Source organism: Brassica napus, chromosome A8 (assembly GCF_020379485.1).
Source record: "Brassica napus cultivar Da-Ae chromosome A8, Da-Ae, whole genome shotgun sequence".
In the NCBI taxonomy this organism is placed as follows: domain Eukaryota; kingdom Viridiplantae; phylum Streptophyta; class Magnoliopsida; order Brassicales; family Brassicaceae; genus Brassica; species Brassica napus.
This window is the reverse complement of record NC_063441.1, coordinates 18,064,943-18,083,437: the sequence shown is the minus strand read 5'-3', so window position 1 is coordinate 18,083,437 and position 18,495 is coordinate 18,064,943. Positions and strand designations below refer to the sequence as shown.

Sequence of the window (18,495 nt, the reverse complement as noted above, 5' to 3'; positions counted from 1 at the left end):
TTGTATTGCCAAAATCCATGGACGATTTCAACAGACTAAAACATGTTTTTGTTGTCAAACTAGTCCATAAAGGTATAAATGATCAAATTATTTTTTTCATTAAAAATTTAAATAACAACTATATATTTTTATTAAAAACATATTAAATAAAAATCAGTTTTAAAAAAAAAAAATTTCAAAATTTCCTTTTTTGAAATATTTTTTCGGGAAACAATTTTTGTTAAAAAAGTTTAGTATTATTGAATTTGAGTATAATATTATATGCATTTAGGAAATCATTACTGAACAAGTATAATATTTTCTACAAAAATAGGAAGATATTGATCAAATATTTATAATATCTTCATAAAATTTACAAATTTTTGTTAAATATTATATGATCAAATATGTATAATATCTTCATAAAATTTACAATTGTTTTCCTAAATGTGTATTTAAAAATACCTTCTTAAATGTATATTAAAAAAATTTCATGAATATATATTTAATTATTTATGAATACCTAACTGAATTTTAGTTATACGTATATGTAGTAAGATATTCTTGAATATATGTATTTTTTCCCTAAAGTTTTAGGAATACCTTCCTGAATTGAATACCTAAATTTTAATTATAAAGATATTATACATATTAAAAAATATCTTTGTAAATTCTAGAAAGAAGTTTATATTTAGCAATATTTTCCTAAATATACATATAAGCCAAATTAATAAAAAATGTTTCATATTTTTGTACTTGTAGAGATCAGAAAGGTTTTTTTACACCTGAAGACTAATCTCACGAGATCTTACATCCGGGTACGCGTGGATCATCCATTTAAAACATGGCGTAGACAATGCAATTTGAATCCAGAGAGGAAGCTCCAACAGAAATCATTTTACCACTAAACCAACAAGATGACTTGATTAAGAAATATGTCACACATAATTAGAAAAACCTTTGTAAATAGGCATATAAATTACATTCAACAAGTTTAATTACACATTTATATAATTCGATAAAACCTTTTTTACAAATTCAGAATGTTGCCATGCATACAGATTTATCAATGTCATCATAAGTTCTTTTTTTTAAACAACATCTGAGGATTATTAAGGAACAAAACTAAATAAAAACTATTTAGTATATATATTTAGAAATTTTTTCCTTTATATTTTGCTAACACAAAATATATTTCCCTATTCGTAATGCAAGTATTGATGTTCTTAAAATAGAAAAACAATCTAATAGTAGTTCCACTTAATTTGTAAAAAAAGTATTGGTATTTAAGAATTTTTCTTTGTTTTTTTTTTTTGCGGATCACGTTTTAATTTGAATAAAATCTAAAAATAGCACACAAACCAACACTATAAAACATCATGAATCCTCCAATGATCAAATCACTTTTAAATTTGTCAACACATTTTTAAAAGAACAAAAAAGCAAAAAATAAAAAGATATTATCACCATGGCTAGCGCAAGAAGTTTGGTTGCCAAGGCAAATAATACTAATGTAGGTTCATTAATCTTAATGGCCTTGGTGTTAGGTTCTTGCGTAGCTAATGGTGAATATCTCGGTGGCCGCCGTGGCCTTGCCGCTGTTGCCGGCAACCCTACGGTCTTTGATATTACTAAGAATGGAGCAGTGGGAAATGGTGCCACCGATTCTTCCAAGGTAAGATTTCTTTAATTTTATGGAATTAGCTTGAGTTTCGCTTCGTAATTTAATTTACTGTTACTATTAGTAAAATACACATGACAAGAAACATTTATCCAATAATAAATGGTTTCTTTCTTCTAAAAAATTTGTACGACAGGCGTTTCTAAACACATGGCTCCAAGTGTGTGCCAGTCCTGTACCAGCAACGCTACTAGTCCCTAAAGGAGATTTCTTGGCTGGTCCAGTAATTTTTGCTGGTCCATGCAAGAGCAAAGTGACCGTCGAAGTTCAGGGCACAATCATCGCTCCACCAAGCGGATACCCGACTCCTGAATGGTTCTTATTCGAACATGTCGATAATGTCGTCCTCACCGGACCCGGCACATTCCACGGCAAAGGTGAAGCCGTTTGGAAAGCAGATGGCTGTGGTAAAAAGTTGAACTGCAATCTTCCTCCAACGGTAAGATTTAAGTTAAAAATAATATCATTAACTAATATTTTTGTACTGATCATACTTACACTGGCCTGCATGCAGTCTCTAAAATTCAGAAACATTTTAAACCTTGACATTTCCGGCATTAGCTCGGTCAACGCAAAGGCCTTCCACATGTTCTTGGTAAAAACTACAAATGTCAACGTCCAAAACATTAAGATTATTGCCCCTGCTGAAAGTCCCAACACCGATGGCATCCATTTGAGCAATGCGGTCAACGTTCATATCGCTGACAGTTTAATAGCTACAGGAGACGATTGTATCTCAGTCGGTCGTGGTTCCACCAATGTAACCGTCGAACGCGTGACTTGTGGCCCAGGACACGGCCTAAGTGTCGGTAGTCTTGGTAAGTACCCGAACGAGGAGAATGTTGCCGGCATTCACTTTAGGAATTGCACCATGAAAGATACCGACAATGGTCTTAGAATCAAGAGTTGGGGTGGTTCGTCTCCAAGCACGGCTGTGGACATCACCTATGAAGATATTATGATGACAAACGTCAAGAACCCAATCATCATTGACCAAAACTACGGCTCAAGAGGCGGAGTAAGTATATATACCCGAGAAAATCTCAAACCAAAACTTCTCTTGATCAGCTTACGAAAATAAACTTTTTGTGTGTTTTGTAGGATTCAAAAGTTGCGATAAGCAATGTGCTGTTCAAGAACGTAAGAGGAACAACAATTACAAAAGATGAAGTTCAGTTCATGTGCAGCAAATCAGTACCGTGCAAAGGAGTCAGCGTCGTTGACGTGGAATTGAACTTCGTAGGTGACAAAGGAGGACACCCCTCGTCGTCAGGAGGTTTGGTCGGAGCTCTTTGTACCAACGCCAATGTTATCTTCGGTGGAAAACTTAGCTTCCCTCTGTGTCCCAAATAAGCTTTTTTGGTATACATAACTTGATGTTGAAAAACAAATCAAAAGTTTCCACAAACATTTTTTTGTTTTGTTTGTGAGTTAGTTTGTAAGTTTATCAACAATAATAATATATGACTTTTTGATAATTTTTTCTATGATTATAATTCCTAATTTTTTTTGTGTGGTAATAATATAATAAACAGACCCTTCAATTGATTGCTTGAAATTTTCTGGTCATAACTTTGGTCTGTGATGAGTTTAGTGTATAGTTGTATACAACCATTTCACATTAAACAACTCTATTTAAAAGCTCGGATCAAAGGAACAAAATAAAATTAAAACATCAGCTATCTGTTGCCTGAAAGCTTGCTTTTTCTTAAATTTAGCTTAACTTTATTAGTAACAAGCATATAAATGGTCAAGCTAACTGAGAGTATCGTTGTCTTCAGTGTCCACCATCTCAAGAACTTCTTCAATGATATTATTACAAGGCTGAGAACAAAAACTTTCCACCCTCTGAAATTCATTTGAAAACTTATACGAATCATCCATTCCCTTTTACAAACTACACCTAGAAGGTTGATGTGTCCAGTCCAGTTATTTACTTTTTTCCTAGTATTCAAATGAGGCCCATGCAATTCTAGTGATGGATTCTATAGAAACATGACGATCCTATTTGGTCAAATACTTAGCGACAAATTCCTATGTTGCTTTGATAAAAGTATGTCTGAAGTTTGAACTAGTTCCTGGATTCTCTTACGTACAAATAATTAGTTAGCTTGTTTATATTCTCTTCTATATATAATCAACAAACAATTAGTCATGCCATTGTTTCTCTTAGACACGACAACAAACTCAGAAGAAGTATCCCGAGGATCAATACGGTCAGAAAAATAATGATAGATTGCTGAGAATTTTCTTTTGTGGAGTTTCCAATATCCTAGTAAAAAAAAGGAATATGAAAACGGCATAAACTTTCGAGTGCACTAGGGAAATAAATGATGTCCTGTATAAATAATGCCCTTGCTTAAATGAATTCCCCCAAAACATTCATCATGGAAAAAGAAAAGAAGAGACTCCAGTAGCATCCAGGATCCGAAGCGTCGTGATTCAGATCACTATCGTCGTGATGAGAGGTCTCAGCATGAAGGAAATAAGGAGATTGAAGCGAGGAAAAAGAGGAAAGACAGAGAGCAAAGAAAATGGGGCTAGGGAAGGAATCAAGAAACCTAAGTGCTGTGACAGAAGCTAGAAGAACAGACGCGGAAAACACAGATGGATAAACGCAATAAATGAAAAGAACACAAGCTTTAACGTGGTTTACCAATAGGCTACTTCCACGGATAAAGAGACTTTTATTAATGAAGTATTTACAGAAATCTGTTTACAATAAGAACAGATCAGATTGCTCTCTATTTTAGCTATTAATTAAGTTTAGAAGAGGAAAAATATATATATAGTGGTATTTTGTCTCCTAGAAAACCTAGCAATAAGATCTAAATTGATTCGGATTTTCTAGAGCATCAAAATGCAAGATGCAGTTTTACTGAAGTGGGCATTTCAGTGCTCTCGATAACTCAGATGTCCTTACAACTCTAAAATGCTGAAGATAGGTTTCTGAAGTGAGCATTTCAGCGCTGTAGGTGAAACGCATATTCAAGACATTACAATAAATCTCCACATTGACTTAAATCTTCCAAAAACCAATGTATCAGAAGCATTATCACCAGTGCCAGATGTACTAGACTCTCTTTTTGCTTCAGGCGTTCTTTTGGACCAGATGTCCTTGCGGAACAGATGATATGATGAACCAGATGCCCTTCAGGACCAGATGCCCTTCAGGACCAGACACTCAACTAGAGCCAGACGTTCTTCATCAACCAGATGTCCTTCAGAACCAGATGCTATCATGAACCAGATGCTCTTCAGGGCCAGACGCTTAACTTAAATTCCAGACGTTCTTAGGACTAGATGCCCTCTCGGGGCCAGATACCCACTTGGGGCTAGATTAACAGATCGAGATGTTTAACAAATCCAAAAAATGTTTGAACTTGTTGTGAGTAACCGACTTAGTGAACATATCAGTGGAGTTATCAGCAGTTCCCACTTTCTTCACTTGACTCCTCTTCTCATCTTGCAAGAGGAGGAGGAGCAAGTTTGAAGATGTGCCTATGGAGTTTGATAAGAACAACACTCAAGTTAGTTAGACACGTTCTTCATCGGAAACTTCTAGTCAATTTTTTGAAGCTGTTAAGCGAGCTCAGGAGCTGGCTGCTCGGATGAAACCACAGAAAGATGTTGCAGTTGCTCAGAAACCGAGCAAAATCCAGAAGTGTGGATGCACTTGGAAAAGAGATAGATAAACACGAACGGGTGGTTAGTGTGACTAAACCTAGTGGTCTTATTACATTGTGTTGGAACACAGTTTTGAAAAATGAGTGTTTTTACTTTTCCGGCCAAAAACCAGCGGTGGTCGTGATCAGATTATTGGCTCATTGTAAAGTTTGTAACGAGCACTACAATCTGATATATTCATACATCAAAAGCAGAGTTAAATTAAATGATAACTTGGTGTTATCAAAACTCTGTAATTTGCCTAAGTGTTAATATAACACTAAAGTCCCTACATAAGGGAAGGCAAAACTTACAGAAGTGTATAAATATGCATACACACATAAGTTTGTTCAAAATAGTTTTCCATCCTTTTTTTGCGGATCACGTTTTAATTTGAGTAAAATCTAAAAATAGCACACAAACGAACCTATAAAACATCATGAATCCTCCAATGATCAAATCACTTTTAAATTTGTCAACACATTTTTAAAAGAACAAAAAAACAAAAAAAAAAGAAAAAATATATATATATATTATCTCCATGGCTAGCGCGAGAAGTTTGGTTGCCAAGGCAAATAATACTAATGTAGGCTCATTAATCTTAATGACCTTGGTGTTAGGTTCTTGTGTAGCTAATGGTGAAGATCTCGATGCCCGCCGTGGCCTTGCCGCCGTTGCCGGGAACCCTACGGTCTTTGATATTACTAAGAATGGAGCAGTGGGAAATGGTGCCACCGATTCTTCCAAGGTAAGATTTCTTTAATTTTATGGAATTAGCTTGAGTTTCGCTTCATAATTTAAGTTACTGTTATTATTAGTAAAATACACATGACAAGAAACATTAATAAAAAATAGTTTCTTTCTTCTAAAAAAATTTGTACGACAGGCGTTTCTAAACACATGGCTCCAAGTGTGTGCCAGTCCTGTACCAGCAACGCTACTAGTCCCTAAAGGAGATTTCTTGGCTGGTCCAGTAATTTTTGCTGGTCCATGCAAGAGCAAAGTGACCGTCGAAGTTCAGGGCACAATCATCGCTCCACCAAGCGGATACCCGACTCCTGAATGGTTCTTATTCGAACACGTCGATAATGTCGTCCTCACCGGACCCGGCACATTCCACGGCAAAGGTGAAGCCGTTTGGAAAGCAGATGGGTGTGGTCAAAAGGCCAACTGCAATCTTCCTCCAACGGTAAGATTTAAGTTAATAATAATATCAGTAATTAATATTTTTGTACTGATCATACTTACACCTGCATGCAGTCTCTAAAATTCAGAAACATCTTAAATCTTGACATATCCGGCATTAGCTCGGTCAACGCAAAGGCCTTCCACATGTTCTTGGTAAAAACTAAAAATGTCAACGTCCAAAACATCAAGATTACTGCCCCTGCTGAAAGTCCCAACACCGATGGTATCCATTTGAGCAATGCGGTCAACGTTCACATCGTTGACAGTTTAATAGCTACAGGAGACGATTGCATCTCAGTCGGTCGTGGTTCCACCAATGTAACCGTCGAGCGCGTGACTTGTGGCCCAGGACACGGCCTAAGTGTCGGTAGTCTTGGTAAGTACCCGAACGAGGAGAATGTTGCCGGCATTCACTTTAAGAACTGCATCATGAAAGATACCGACAATGGTCTTAGAATCAAGAGTTGGGGTGGTTCGTCTCCAAGCACGGCTGTGGACATCACGTTTGAAGATATTACGATGACAAACGTCAAGAACCCAATCATCATTGACCAAAACTACGGCTCAAGAGGCGGAGTAAGATATACCCGAGGAAATCTCAAACCAAAACTTCACTTGATCATTCAGCAGTTTACGAAAATAAACTTTTTGTGTGTGTTTGTAGGATTCAAAAGTTGCGATAAGCAATGTGCTGTTCAAGAACGTAAGAGGAACAACAATTACAAAAGACGAAGTTCAGATCATGTGCAGCAAATCAGTACCGTGCAAAGGAGTCAGCGTCGTTGACGTGGAATTGAACTTCGTAGGTGACAAAGGAGGACATCCCTCGGCGTCAGGAGGTTTGGTCGGAGCTCTTTGTGACAACGCCAATGTTATCTTCGGTGGAAAACTTAGCTTCCCTCTTCCCAAATAAGTTTTTTGGTATACATAATTTGATGTTGAAAAACAAGGCAAAAGTTTCCACAAACATTTTGTTGTTTTGTTTGTGAGTTAGTTTGTAAGTTTATCAACAATAATTGGAATATATGACTTTTTGATATTCTTTTCTTTGTTTATAATTTTTCTATTTTTTTTTTGGGGGGGGGGGGGGGGGGGGGGGGGGGGGGGGGGGTAATGATATAATAAACAGACCCTTCAATTGATTGCTTGACAATTTTCTGGTCCTAACTTTGGTCTGTGAGTTTAGTGTATACAACCATTTCACATTAAAACTACTCTATTTAAAAGCACGGATCAAAGGAACAACATAAAATTAAAACATCAGCTATATGTAGCCTGAAAGCTTTCTTTATTTCTTAAAAACTTAGCTGAACTTAATTAGTAACAAGCATATAAATGGTCAAGCTAACTGAGAGTATCTATGTCTCCAGTGTCCACCATCTCAAAAACTTCTCCAATGATATTATTACAAGGCTGAGAACAAAAATTTCCACCCTCTTAAATTCATTTTGCAGCTTATATGAATCATCCATTCCCTTTTACAAAGTACACTTAGAAAGCGTTGATGTGTCCAGTCGTGTCCATATGCATCTTTCAGAATATAGCTTTGAACTCCAACACCATATAATTACCCATGCTAAATTGATCGAAAGTTCAACATCACCGCCTAAACTTACGTTTGAAGAAATTTCGAAACACCACATAAGAACCCATGCAAATCGATCGAAACTGCAACACCACCGCCTAAAGTGAAGTTTTGAGGAACTTCGAGTCACCACAAAATAACCAGCTGTTGTTTCCTTTTGTGTTTCATCTTTTCAATCGATATATTAACCGAGGATTCATGAGACTCGTTCTTTTTTTTTTTAAACACTGGATTTTTATTAAACTTGGAGATGAAACATACCTGCAAATTACAAACGAAAGATAAGACAATGATAAGCATAAATGATCACAATGATCTTACCTATCCTATTCTAGGCCGGGAAACCTGAGAAACAATGAAAATTGCCCTGTCCAAAGTTGAATTTACTTCACACTGTTGTTCTACTTTTATCCACACTAGCAGCTTGAGAAGAGCGCAGCTTGTAATGAAGGAAACTCGTGGCCAGAAACATGTCCTGATCCGGAAAAGATTAGTCTTCTCTTTTGACATTGACACCAATCTGCTAAGATAAGAAAATTGTTGAACCCAACACCACAGACCCGATGTCCGAAGATGTTCCTGGGATGGCACAACAATTGACATGTCCACACGAAGGGTACTTCAGCTTTTAATGACCAACCAAACTGAAATACTCATTCCATGACTCGTTCTTGAAAACCAAGAAGCGATTCTTAACTTTCAGTGATATGAAAACAAACGGCGAAGAACTTTGAAACAATCAATTTGATATGGATGTCATGTCTCCCTTATCTTTGATTCCAAGAACCACACACACAGAGTAATTGTCATATGGGACTTCGCTGCCACTCTAATACCTGAAAAAGAGAAACAAAAGAGTTTCGTCCATCAGCGAGAAGGACCACAGCCTGATCGATGATGCTGGGATGGCTCCACCCTTAAAACGCGCCACCACTAAATAGATCTCCGACACTAATGACCAAAAGAGCTGGTGACTTTTTACGGGATTCGTCAACGAGAACCAAAGAAACGAAACTTCTCTTATTTACCAAATCCACAGCCGAGTGATGATTTACAAATCTACAAGGCCCTTGAAGCAAGTACTAGTGACAGATCCAAACCAACCAAAGAGACTCTCTACAAAGACGGGATGGGTCTACAAACTACAAACTCCAAAACCAAACACCAAATCCAGTGAAAACCTAGAAAAAAGATCTGAAGCCGCTGATGCCTTCATGCATGTCTCGTCGTTACTCCATTACCTCTCGAACGCCTCCTATACACGGAACAAAGACGTCATCGTCGAGACAGCAGAGCAAGCAAACATATTGACAGGGGAAGGAGAAGAGGCTTGAGAGATAAACAAAAGCAAAGAACAAAATTTAAGAGAGAGGGGCCAGTATGCAAGGAGACTCATTCTTTGTGTATGGCATTGTTGGAATAATGGCCATATTAGAAGAGATCGAATAATACAGATCTCAATTGCTGGAGAAGATAATTAAAAATCATTTATTGGTGATTCCCATTATTATAGAATCATAATTGAAGAAATTATGGAGCATCTCCTTTATCCTTGAATCAGTATTGAGTATTCTAATGCAAAATCTGAGCAAGAAATAGCTTAAGAGAAAATCTAAGTAATGCATACACATGAACTCAGTGATCGAAAAGAACAAAGTAACACTGAAGAACATCAAGGTACACAATATGTGTTCACAGAAAAGAACAACAGAAAAATGCAAAAACATAAAAGAATCACTAAATAGCATTGAGCATCGAAGGTGGGTGCACTACAAAGAAAAGAGACTCTCGATGTGATTTGGGAAAACATGCATGGTGAACGTGTCGTTGCTAGCAAGTCCACAGCGGCGTCTAAAGTCATCCAAATTTCTTTCAAAAAATACTTTTCTCCTCGGATCGAAATACATAATATAAAAGGCTTCATAGACACCATGCGGAAACATATTCACCAGCATCTGTAGTACCGCTGAAATATATAGAATCCCTCCGTACGCTCTTACATGGTACATGAAGAACAAAGCGTTTCCATTCGTGTCCATGTGCATCTTCCAAAATATAGAGTTTAACAACATCAAAGGGATGATCATGAGTAACTAAGGCTACCCTTCCCTCATAAGGTATCAAAAAAAGGGCCAAAAGGGACCCTCACCCGGAAACTTTATAGGATTGAAGTTTTCAGATTTCACATCAAAGCTCATTATGATATCTTGATCATCACCAAGAAGACGAGCTTCATAATATATAAATCCATTGAAGCATCGGCCACGTGTTCCAGTTGGGCGATGGACAGGGCAACGTCCTTTGGTTATGTGTCTCCATGATTCTTGAATACCCAATGTAAGAACCCGCGACTGATCGGTATATTCTTCAGATGGTACACAAAGTACTTTGTGTTTACCTTCCAGTGAATCGTATCCTAAGTAAGACCAATCGTTTGGACTCGAGCTGTGTTTACCAAGATTGTTGGTTATCTATACTATTATTTGCGAAGTAAATTTGGAATGAAGCTCTCACGTTGAAAGTTAGAGTAGTTAATATCGTTTATACCTTAATGAATAAAATGTATAAATAAATTAAAAAATAAAAATGAAATTTTAATTGATTTTGATTAGATAATTGATTATTATGAAGAATAGTAAGAATTATCCAAAATCTAAAAATATAATTTAAAAAAGAGATAACTTATGTATATATTGTATTGTTATCTGAAAAAGTCTTGGGGTTTTTGCCAAAACTAATCCACAACTTGATTTTAACCCCAAACCTATACCCAAACTTGAATCAAATGCAAAAAAGCCTAGTGAAATTACAGCTCAGCCTCTTGTGACCAAACAAAAAAAAACAGAAGCCATTTTTACGAATATAGCCCCAGTAAATCGTCTGAGTCGTCTGAGATGTTGGAAGTCGTCTGGACGACTGAAGTGTAAGTCGTCTGGTACCAGTTTATTTTAAAAATAATTTATAAATCTTGTAAAAAAATATTTTGATGCGTGAAAAATAAAAATCAAGTAATTATAAACAGTTTTAAGTGATATAAATTAAGATATGATAAAATTGATTTGTTTTGAAGATAGATGAGTGGAAGTAGTGAATCATGAAATACTTTGGCTTAGGAGTTTGGCAAACATATATTGTAGTATTGTATGTATTGTTAGGGTTAGATTTTGGAAAACTAAAATGTTTTTTTCAAAAATTAGTTTTCACCTATATGTGTTTATTTCTGTGTATAGTAAACACTTTTCAAGTTTGATTTGATTTTATGAAGTGTTTAATTAGATAATTAAGTTTAGGGGTTATGTTTAGGGTGTGGACGACTTATATTTCAGTCATATGTTGAATAATTTACTCGGACGACGTATATTTCAGTCGTCCACATCGTACCAAACCTTTAATTTTACCAATGTACGTTTTAACCTAACCGGATCATTTACCGGGCATATAAAAGCTAGTTTAGAGGTTATGTTTAGGGTCTAGACGACTTACATTTCAGTCGTCTGGTGAAGAAATTAAAACAGACGACTTACATGTAAGTCGTCCAAATATTCCCGCCTAAAATTTTTTAAAAAAATTATTTTCCCGCTTAAATAATTTAAACCAGACGACTTACTTGTAAGTCGTCTGGAAAGTCTTCTATTTTAGTTTCCCGCTAAAAATATTTAATTTCCCGCTAAAAATATTAAACTCTTCTCGACGACTTACATGTAAGTCGTCTGTTTTAATTTCTTCACCCTACCTAACCCTAAACCCTACCTAACCCTAAACCCTACGTAACCCTAAAACCTACCTAACCCTAAACCCTACATAACCCTAAACCCTACCGAACCCTAAACCCTACCTAACCGTAAACCCTACCAACCCTAAACCCTACCTAACCCTAAACCCTACTAACCCTAAACCATACCTACCTTTAACCCTTTTTAACCCTAAACCACACCTAACCCTAAACCCTACATAACCCTAAAAACCGTACCTAACCCTAAACCCTTTCTAACCCTAAACCCTACCTAACTCTAAACCCTGCTAACCCTAAACCCTGCCTAAACCTAACCCTAAAACCCTACATAAACCTAACCATAAATCTCATCTAACGCTAAAACTCTACCTAACCCTAATCCCCTTCTAACCCTAAACCCTACCTAACCCTAAACCCTTTCTAGCCCTAAATCCTACTAACCATAAACCCTAATAACCATAAACCCTTCTAACCCTAAACCATGCTAACCCTAAACCCTACCTAATTCTAAACCCTACCTAACCCTAACCCTACATAACCCTAACCCTACTAACCCTAAACCCTACCTAACCCTAAAACCATTCTGACCCTAAACCCTTTCTAGCCCTAAACCCTACCTAACCCTAAACTCTAAACCCTGCTAACCCTAAACTCTACCCAATTCTAAATCCTACCTAACCCTAAACCCTACCTAACCCTAAACCCTACCGAACCCTAAACCCTACCTAACCCTAAACCCTACCAACCCTAAACCCTACCTAACCCTAAACCCTACCTAACCCTAAACCCTACTAACCCTAAACCCTTTTAACCCTAAACCCTACCTAGCCCTAAACCCTTCCTAACCCTAAACCGTACCTAACCCTAAACCCTTTCTAACTCTAAACCCTACCTAACCGTAAACCCTGCTAACCCTAAACCCTGCCTAAACCTAACCCTAAAACCCTACATAAACCTAACCCTAAATCCCATCTAACGCTAAAACTCTACCAACCCTAAACACTAAAAAATAATCTCAAAATTTAAAGGTAAAAAGACCTAAACTTTACCGCTATGTAAGTTGTTGTTGTGATATATTCAAATACAAATTACATAGCGGATTTTATTACATCCATTATTTTAATTGTCAAAATATTTTAAAAGTTGTATCTTATGAATAAAAAAAGAAATTATATTTTAATAAAGTTAAATTTTGTTAAAATAGAATGAAAAACTATTATCATAAATAAATAAAGAATTTTGATGAAATTTGAAAATCTTCGAATCAATAACAATTAATTAGTAATATTTCAAAAACCCTTAAACTATTATAGCAGTAGAATCTCAAAAAAAATATATGAAAGTTCTTAAACATTTATTTGCTAATAGCCATCCTTAAATATTTGCTCATTCACAAAAAAAAAAGAAATTCTTTACATAAATTGGAAATAAGTTTTGTTTTTTGACTAGAGACCCAAGTTTAAATTATAACACTAAAATATTTTAATATTTAATTATTCAGAAATAACAAGTTAATGTTCTTAAAACAATAACCATCCTTAAATCTTTGCTCATTCAAAAAAATAATATTCTTTACATAAATTGGAAACAAGTTTTGTTTTTTGACTAGAGACCCAAGTTTAAATTATACCACTAAAATATTTTAATATTTAATTGTTCAAAAATATATATATATTTATATATTCGAGAGTAGACAATGCATAGATGATACTAAATTGATCGCAAGAATTCTTTTTGGAAAACACAATATAACTAGAATAGTATACAAAGAACTTTTCAAAAATTTATGAAAATGTTTAAGCCTGCATCGCGGGTAAAACACCTAGTTAAAGAAAAATTGGAAGATAATTGTATACCAATATTTTTAAAGAATATCCGAACCTATTTCCAGATAATATAAAAATATTAGACGCACTTTTTAATAATTTTTATTTTAAAGTTGACTATAAATAATTGGACAAAGCAAATAAATGGTTAAAAACATTAGAATAACTTAGAAACGAGCTCACCAGCATCACTAATAATACCCATGATACTTGTATGAATCCTCCATTCGCTCTTTACAAGGTACACCTAGAAAGCGTTGATGCGTCCATTCGTGTCCATGTGCATCTTTCAGAATATATGAACCCCATCACAACATAATAACCCATGCTACATCGATCGAAACTTCAACACCACCACCCAAAGTGAAGTTTTGAGAAACGGGGAAACGACAGCCCTACTTTTTCTCTCTCTATCTCTAAAAACCTCTCTACCCTAAAAAACCAGATCTATTCGTCCTCCTCCGGTGACTGGCGGCTCTCCTTGTCGCCGGTCACCCCCTTTTAGTTTTCTGTCTTGGTTACCTCCTCTTACCCTTTCTTCTCCTCATTAACCCGTCCGACATGTTGACTGTTTCTGGATCTCCTCCGGTGGTTCTCCGGCGGTTTTAAAAGGGGTTTCGCGGGTGTCTGTGGCCCTCTGGAGCAGTGACGAGGTCTCGGTTACTGGTTGTGTTGAAGGGTTCCGTGAGCTTGCTCTCTTGGGTGAAGGCGATAGATCTGGGTCAGATCTAGTTTCTCTGAGGCGTCGATGGCAGTCTGGTGCATTGCTGCCTCCTTCATGTCTTCGATTAGCTTCGTGCCCCTTCATCTCCGTCGGTTTATCTCACGGGTAAGTTCAGAGCTTCTCTTCTCTGTGAGAAAGTGGTGTGGAGGAAACCACTGAGAACCTCTGTTTAAGATTGTGGGGTTAGCTTATCACGGTGGTTATCCGTGGAAGTGTTGTTTCTTGTTGCTGCTTGTTGGTTCTTTGGGGCTTCGGGGACTGGCCCTGTTTCAGACCCTTCGTTGCGGTTACTCTACAGCATCTTCAGTCGCTTGCCGTGTTTGTTTGGAGCTTCTGCTCCCGTTCTTCAAGCCTGGGAATGAAGTTTTGGGTGGGTGTCGCTGCCTCTTTGACGGTTGAAATGCATTATCTCCTCCGAGGAAGTGGCCGGAGTCGGGAGATAAACCTCCGCCTACCTCCTCAAGAGCCCTTGTTCTTCATCGAGTGTCTTTCATCTGTTAGTTTGGACTCACAGCTTCTCCTTCGCAAAGTCTCTGGTTTGGCTGGATCTGGTCTCATTGTTAGTGTAATAGCCGGGGACGGCTCGCCAATCCGACTCCGCCTGTTGCCGTCAAAGTATCCCCGGGATTGCTCCGTTTCCATCCATACCCAAGACCAGTCTTCTCATTTGCAGTTTACAGTGAATGAGTTGCTTCTTGGTCTACCTATGGCCAATAGTTAACCTTATGATCTCCTAGTTTAGCTTTAGTCTGTTTCTTATGATTTAGACTAAACCTATTTTGTATCCAAGGGGCTTTTTTATCTTTTTTTGGGGTCTCTTTGATAGAACTTTGCTTAATTGCAGCTTTAGGTTCATGCTTGCTTGTACCTCTTTGCCATTTCTTATTGAAATGAATTCACATTTTGTCAAAAAAAAAAAAAAAAAGTTTTGAGAAACTTCGAAACACCACATATTAACTAGCTGTTGTATTCTTTGTGTTTCAACCGATATATTTACTTTAGGAAAATTTCATGCTTTGTGTTTGGCACTGTTGGAATAAAACGTGTTCTTGGCTATATATTAGAAGGGAAAATACAGATCTTAATGGTTTAAACAAATAAGAATATTTTATAGGTGATTCCCATTATTTTAGAATCATTGAAGCAATAAGGAATATCCCCTTTAATCGTTGAGTCAGTATTCTAGTGCAAAATCTCAGTAAGAAATGGCATAAGAGAAAATCTAAGTAATGAATAGACATGAACTCAGTGAATCAAAAGGAACAAAGTAACACTGAAGAACATGAAGGTACATAAAACATAAGAAAATCACTGGAGAGCGTTGAGCACCGAAGGTGGTTGCTCTATAAAGAAAAGAGACTCTCGATGTGATTTGGGTAAACTTGCATGGTGAAGTAGTCGTCGCTATCAAGTCCACAACGGCGTCTAAACTCATCCAAATTTCTTTCAAAAAGTACTTTTCTAGTACTGTTTCTCCTCGGATCGAAATATATAATATAAAAGGCTTCATAGACACCATGCGGAGCAAAAGCATACTCACCAGCATCTGTAGTACCCACGAAATATATCAAGTCCCTCCGTATGCTCTCATATGGTAAATGAAGAACATAGCGTTCACGTGTCCATATGTGTCCATGTGCATCTTTCAAAATATTGAGTTCAACATCATCATACGGATGATCATAAGTAACTAAAGCTAGCCTTCCTTCATAGGGTATCATATGAAACGAGGAACAAGAGCGGCCCTCCGGATAATTTATAATATTGAAGTATTCAGATTTGACATCAAAGCTCATTATGATACATTGACTATCACCATCAAGGCAAGCTCTATAATACAGAATCCCATTGAAGCATCGCTCATGTCCACATGGGCGATGCACAGGGCAATGTCCTTTGGTTATTATTCTCCATGATTCTTGAGTTCCCAACGTAAGAACCCGAGGCTGATCAGTACATTTGATTGTCGACATGAACAATAGTACTTTGTGTTTACCTTCCAAAGGATCGTAGCCCAAATAAGACGACGCGTGTCGACTCGAGACGTATTTATCAGGATGTGGAAAGGCTAAAAACTGTCTCAAGGCTGGGTTCCAAATCTTGAATACGGATGTTAAAATCAATCCATGGATGCTGTTGGATAGGGAATATTTCCAATCTAAGTTTGCTATTTGATAACTATAGAATGGAGAACAAATCGACCCGTCAGGAATCTGGTGTTGAGGAAACGAGAAAACATATTTTGCTGAACCTGATGAGATGGTGACCAGAAGAGTCGGCGATCGTGAAGTGGACCGAGATGCGAACGAGTTGATAAAACTCGGAAGTTTGATAGAAGAAGACCACAGCTTCGAGACACATCGATTTCTCATGATTGATTTTGCAGGAAGTCTTGAGAGTATCTCCAAGGTTATATCAAGAGGAATATGGTTTGGTTGTGATCTATCATCTCTGGATCTCTCTAGTCTTCTTCTCTTCTTGTTCATCCATGCCTGATTCCTCGGCAATACTTTCTTCTTCAAAATCCTCATATTCTTTCTTCCAGTTATATTCCCCTTTTTTACTAGTATTGTTTATATTAACACAGTAGGCCGCACGACGTTATATAATAAACCGAGCCTGGTGTAGTTGAATTTTCCTAGTTGAGAGAAATTTTTGATTTTCCTTTTTTATTCAGACGATAAGTTTAATAATCGACAAAAAAAGCTGTTGGTGTGTCGGTTAAAAAAAAGGAAAACAACATAAATTTCCAAATGTTTTTGTAGAGTTTTAAAGAAAAATATGAAAAACGGAGTGTTTCAGAAAAAAAAGAAGGAAATGTGGAAAACGGCATAAACTTTTGATGCCATGCTAGAACATCAAGAAATTATAGCGATTTGATTTTCCCAAAAGCTAATTAAGTCTTATAACACTCTGACTTGTGGCATTTTGTGTGTTGTTAACAAGGCATTGGTGTTCGAGTATTGAATCCTCAAACATACGCTGAAAACATGACACGGATGAGTCTGTCTGTCTTATATGTTGATTCAAAATTTGATGTGATAAGGGTCTGATCACTTTTGATGACATGCTAGAACATCAAGAAACGTAGAGTCCACATGTACTATAGACATCTCACTATAATCTTGTTCCAATGAATGTTTTTGCTTAAATGTGATTATATATCATCTAATCGATCTTAATTGAGTTTTCAAGAATTGAATAATATTGCAACAAACATGACACGTTGAAAGACAGGCAATGAGCACTCACGTCTTCAGTTTGACGCGTGGAACTACGTCAACATGAGATCCGCTCTTCATAAAGTTAAACTCATGCAGCTTCTGCGTTATCACAGTTTAAGCACTTACCCATAAATCATGGTATCTCTGGCCGTGGGTATTTAGCAATAGCAAATTTTTGTTTCTTGATCCCTAGGTTCCAAACGAGATCTCTGCTAAAAGCCATGAAGACAATCCAGTTCAAGTTCCTAGACCAAACCATTCTTCATGTTCCTCACGCTCTCTTTTATTAGGGTTGAAGCTGAAGCACACACGGAAGTCTTGGAGAATTAACATTTCAGCATTGCTAGGGACAAGATCGACACGTGAACTAAAAAACATAAGATAATAACACATAGTTAGTCTGGATCTACGAGAATTAGAATATCTCTATATAATTCAAAAAATAAAAATAAAAACCACAGCTTCGAGACACATCAACATCTCATGATTAATTTCCAAGGAAGTTTTGAGAATATTTCCAAGGTTGGATCAAGAGGAATATTGGCTGTGAATGCTTTAAGATTGCAAAAAGTCCTAACAGCCTACGCTCCAATCGGAGCCTAGTTTTTCTTTATGAATTTTCATTTTTCATCAATTTTTATACATAAATATTTCATGTGTCACAATTTTATTGATCGGTAAAAGATATATTAGTTTTTCATATATATTATGTGATTTGATTTCGTAATAGTTTTAGAGAAATTGCATAAACTAAATTGCAAAAAAAAAATACTAAAGATTTTTAAATAATTTCTGAAAGAATTTTCAAATTTTAAAGAGAAAATTTGAAAAAAAGAAAAATAATTTTGAAAAAAATTCAGAAAAAATTATAAAAAAAATTGAATTTGAA

At 36.4% G+C, this 18,495-nt stretch overlaps 3 protein-coding genes and 1 pseudogene across 3 annotated transcripts; 2 read left to right on the top strand and 2 right to left on the bottom strand.

Moving 5' to 3' along the window:
* The first annotated feature begins 1,370 nt into the window (after window positions 1-1,370).
* LOC106395150 (exopolygalacturonase clone GBGE184-like) lies at window positions 1,371-3,138 on the top strand. Its single transcript, XM_048737953.1, has 4 exons — window positions 1,371-1,654; window positions 1,797-2,099; window positions 2,175-2,678; window positions 2,762-3,138. Exons 1-4 carry the CDS (start codon window positions 1,448-1,450, stop codon window positions 3,011-3,013), a joined length of 1,266 nt encoding a protein of 421 aa, XP_048593910.1. The 5' UTR covers window positions 1,371-1,447; the 3' UTR covers window positions 3,014-3,138.
* Window positions 3,139-5,793: 2,655 nt separating this feature from the next.
* Window positions 5,794-7,556, top strand: LOC106359168 (exopolygalacturonase clone GBGE184-like). The gene is made up of 4 exons (XM_048737954.1): window positions 5,794-6,074; window positions 6,213-6,515; window positions 6,587-7,090; window positions 7,179-7,556. Exons 1-4 carry the CDS (start codon window positions 5,868-5,870, stop codon window positions 7,425-7,427), a joined length of 1,263 nt encoding a protein of 420 aa, XP_048593911.1. The 5' UTR covers window positions 5,794-5,867; the 3' UTR covers window positions 7,428-7,556.
* Window positions 7,557-9,488: 1,932 nt separating this feature from the next.
* On the bottom strand, window positions 9,489-12,947 carry LOC125576961 (annotated as a pseudogene).
* A 1,221-nt stretch (window positions 12,948-14,168) lies between these two features.
* LOC106359167 (putative F-box protein At1g50870) lies at window positions 14,169-16,937 on the bottom strand. Its single transcript, XM_048737952.1, has one exon. The coding sequence runs from the start codon at window positions 16,911-16,913 to the stop codon at window positions 15,726-15,728; it is 1,188 nt and encodes a 395-aa protein (XP_048593909.1). The 5' UTR covers window positions 16,914-16,937; the 3' UTR covers window positions 14,169-15,725.
* Between the last annotated feature and the right edge of the window lie 1,558 nt (window positions 16,938-18,495).

Coding starts and splice junctions, on each gene's coding strand:
- LOC106395150 (XM_048737953.1), top strand. CDS start 1,448: ATGGCTAGCGCAAGAAGTTTGGTTGCCAAGGCAAATAATACTAATGTA. Junction 2,100..2,174: donor ACTGCAATCTTCCTCCAACG/GTAAGATTTAAG, acceptor GCCTGCATGCAG/TCTCTAAAATTCAGAAACAT. Junction 2,679..2,761: donor ACTACGGCTCAAGAGGCGGA/GTAAGTATATAT, acceptor TGTGTTTTGTAG/GATTCAAAAGTTGCGATAAG.
- LOC106359167 (XM_048737952.1), bottom strand. CDS start 16,913: ATGAGGATTTTGAAGAAGAAAGTATTGCCGAGGAATCAGGCATGGATG.
- LOC106359168 (XM_048737954.1), top strand. CDS start 5,868: ATGGCTAGCGCGAGAAGTTTGGTTGCCAAGGCAAATAATACTAATGTA. Junction 6,516..6,586: donor ACTGCAATCTTCCTCCAACG/GTAAGATTTAAG, acceptor ACCTGCATGCAG/TCTCTAAAATTCAGAAACAT. Junction 7,091..7,178: donor ACTACGGCTCAAGAGGCGGA/GTAAGATATACC, acceptor GTGTGTTTGTAG/GATTCAAAAGTTGCGATAAG.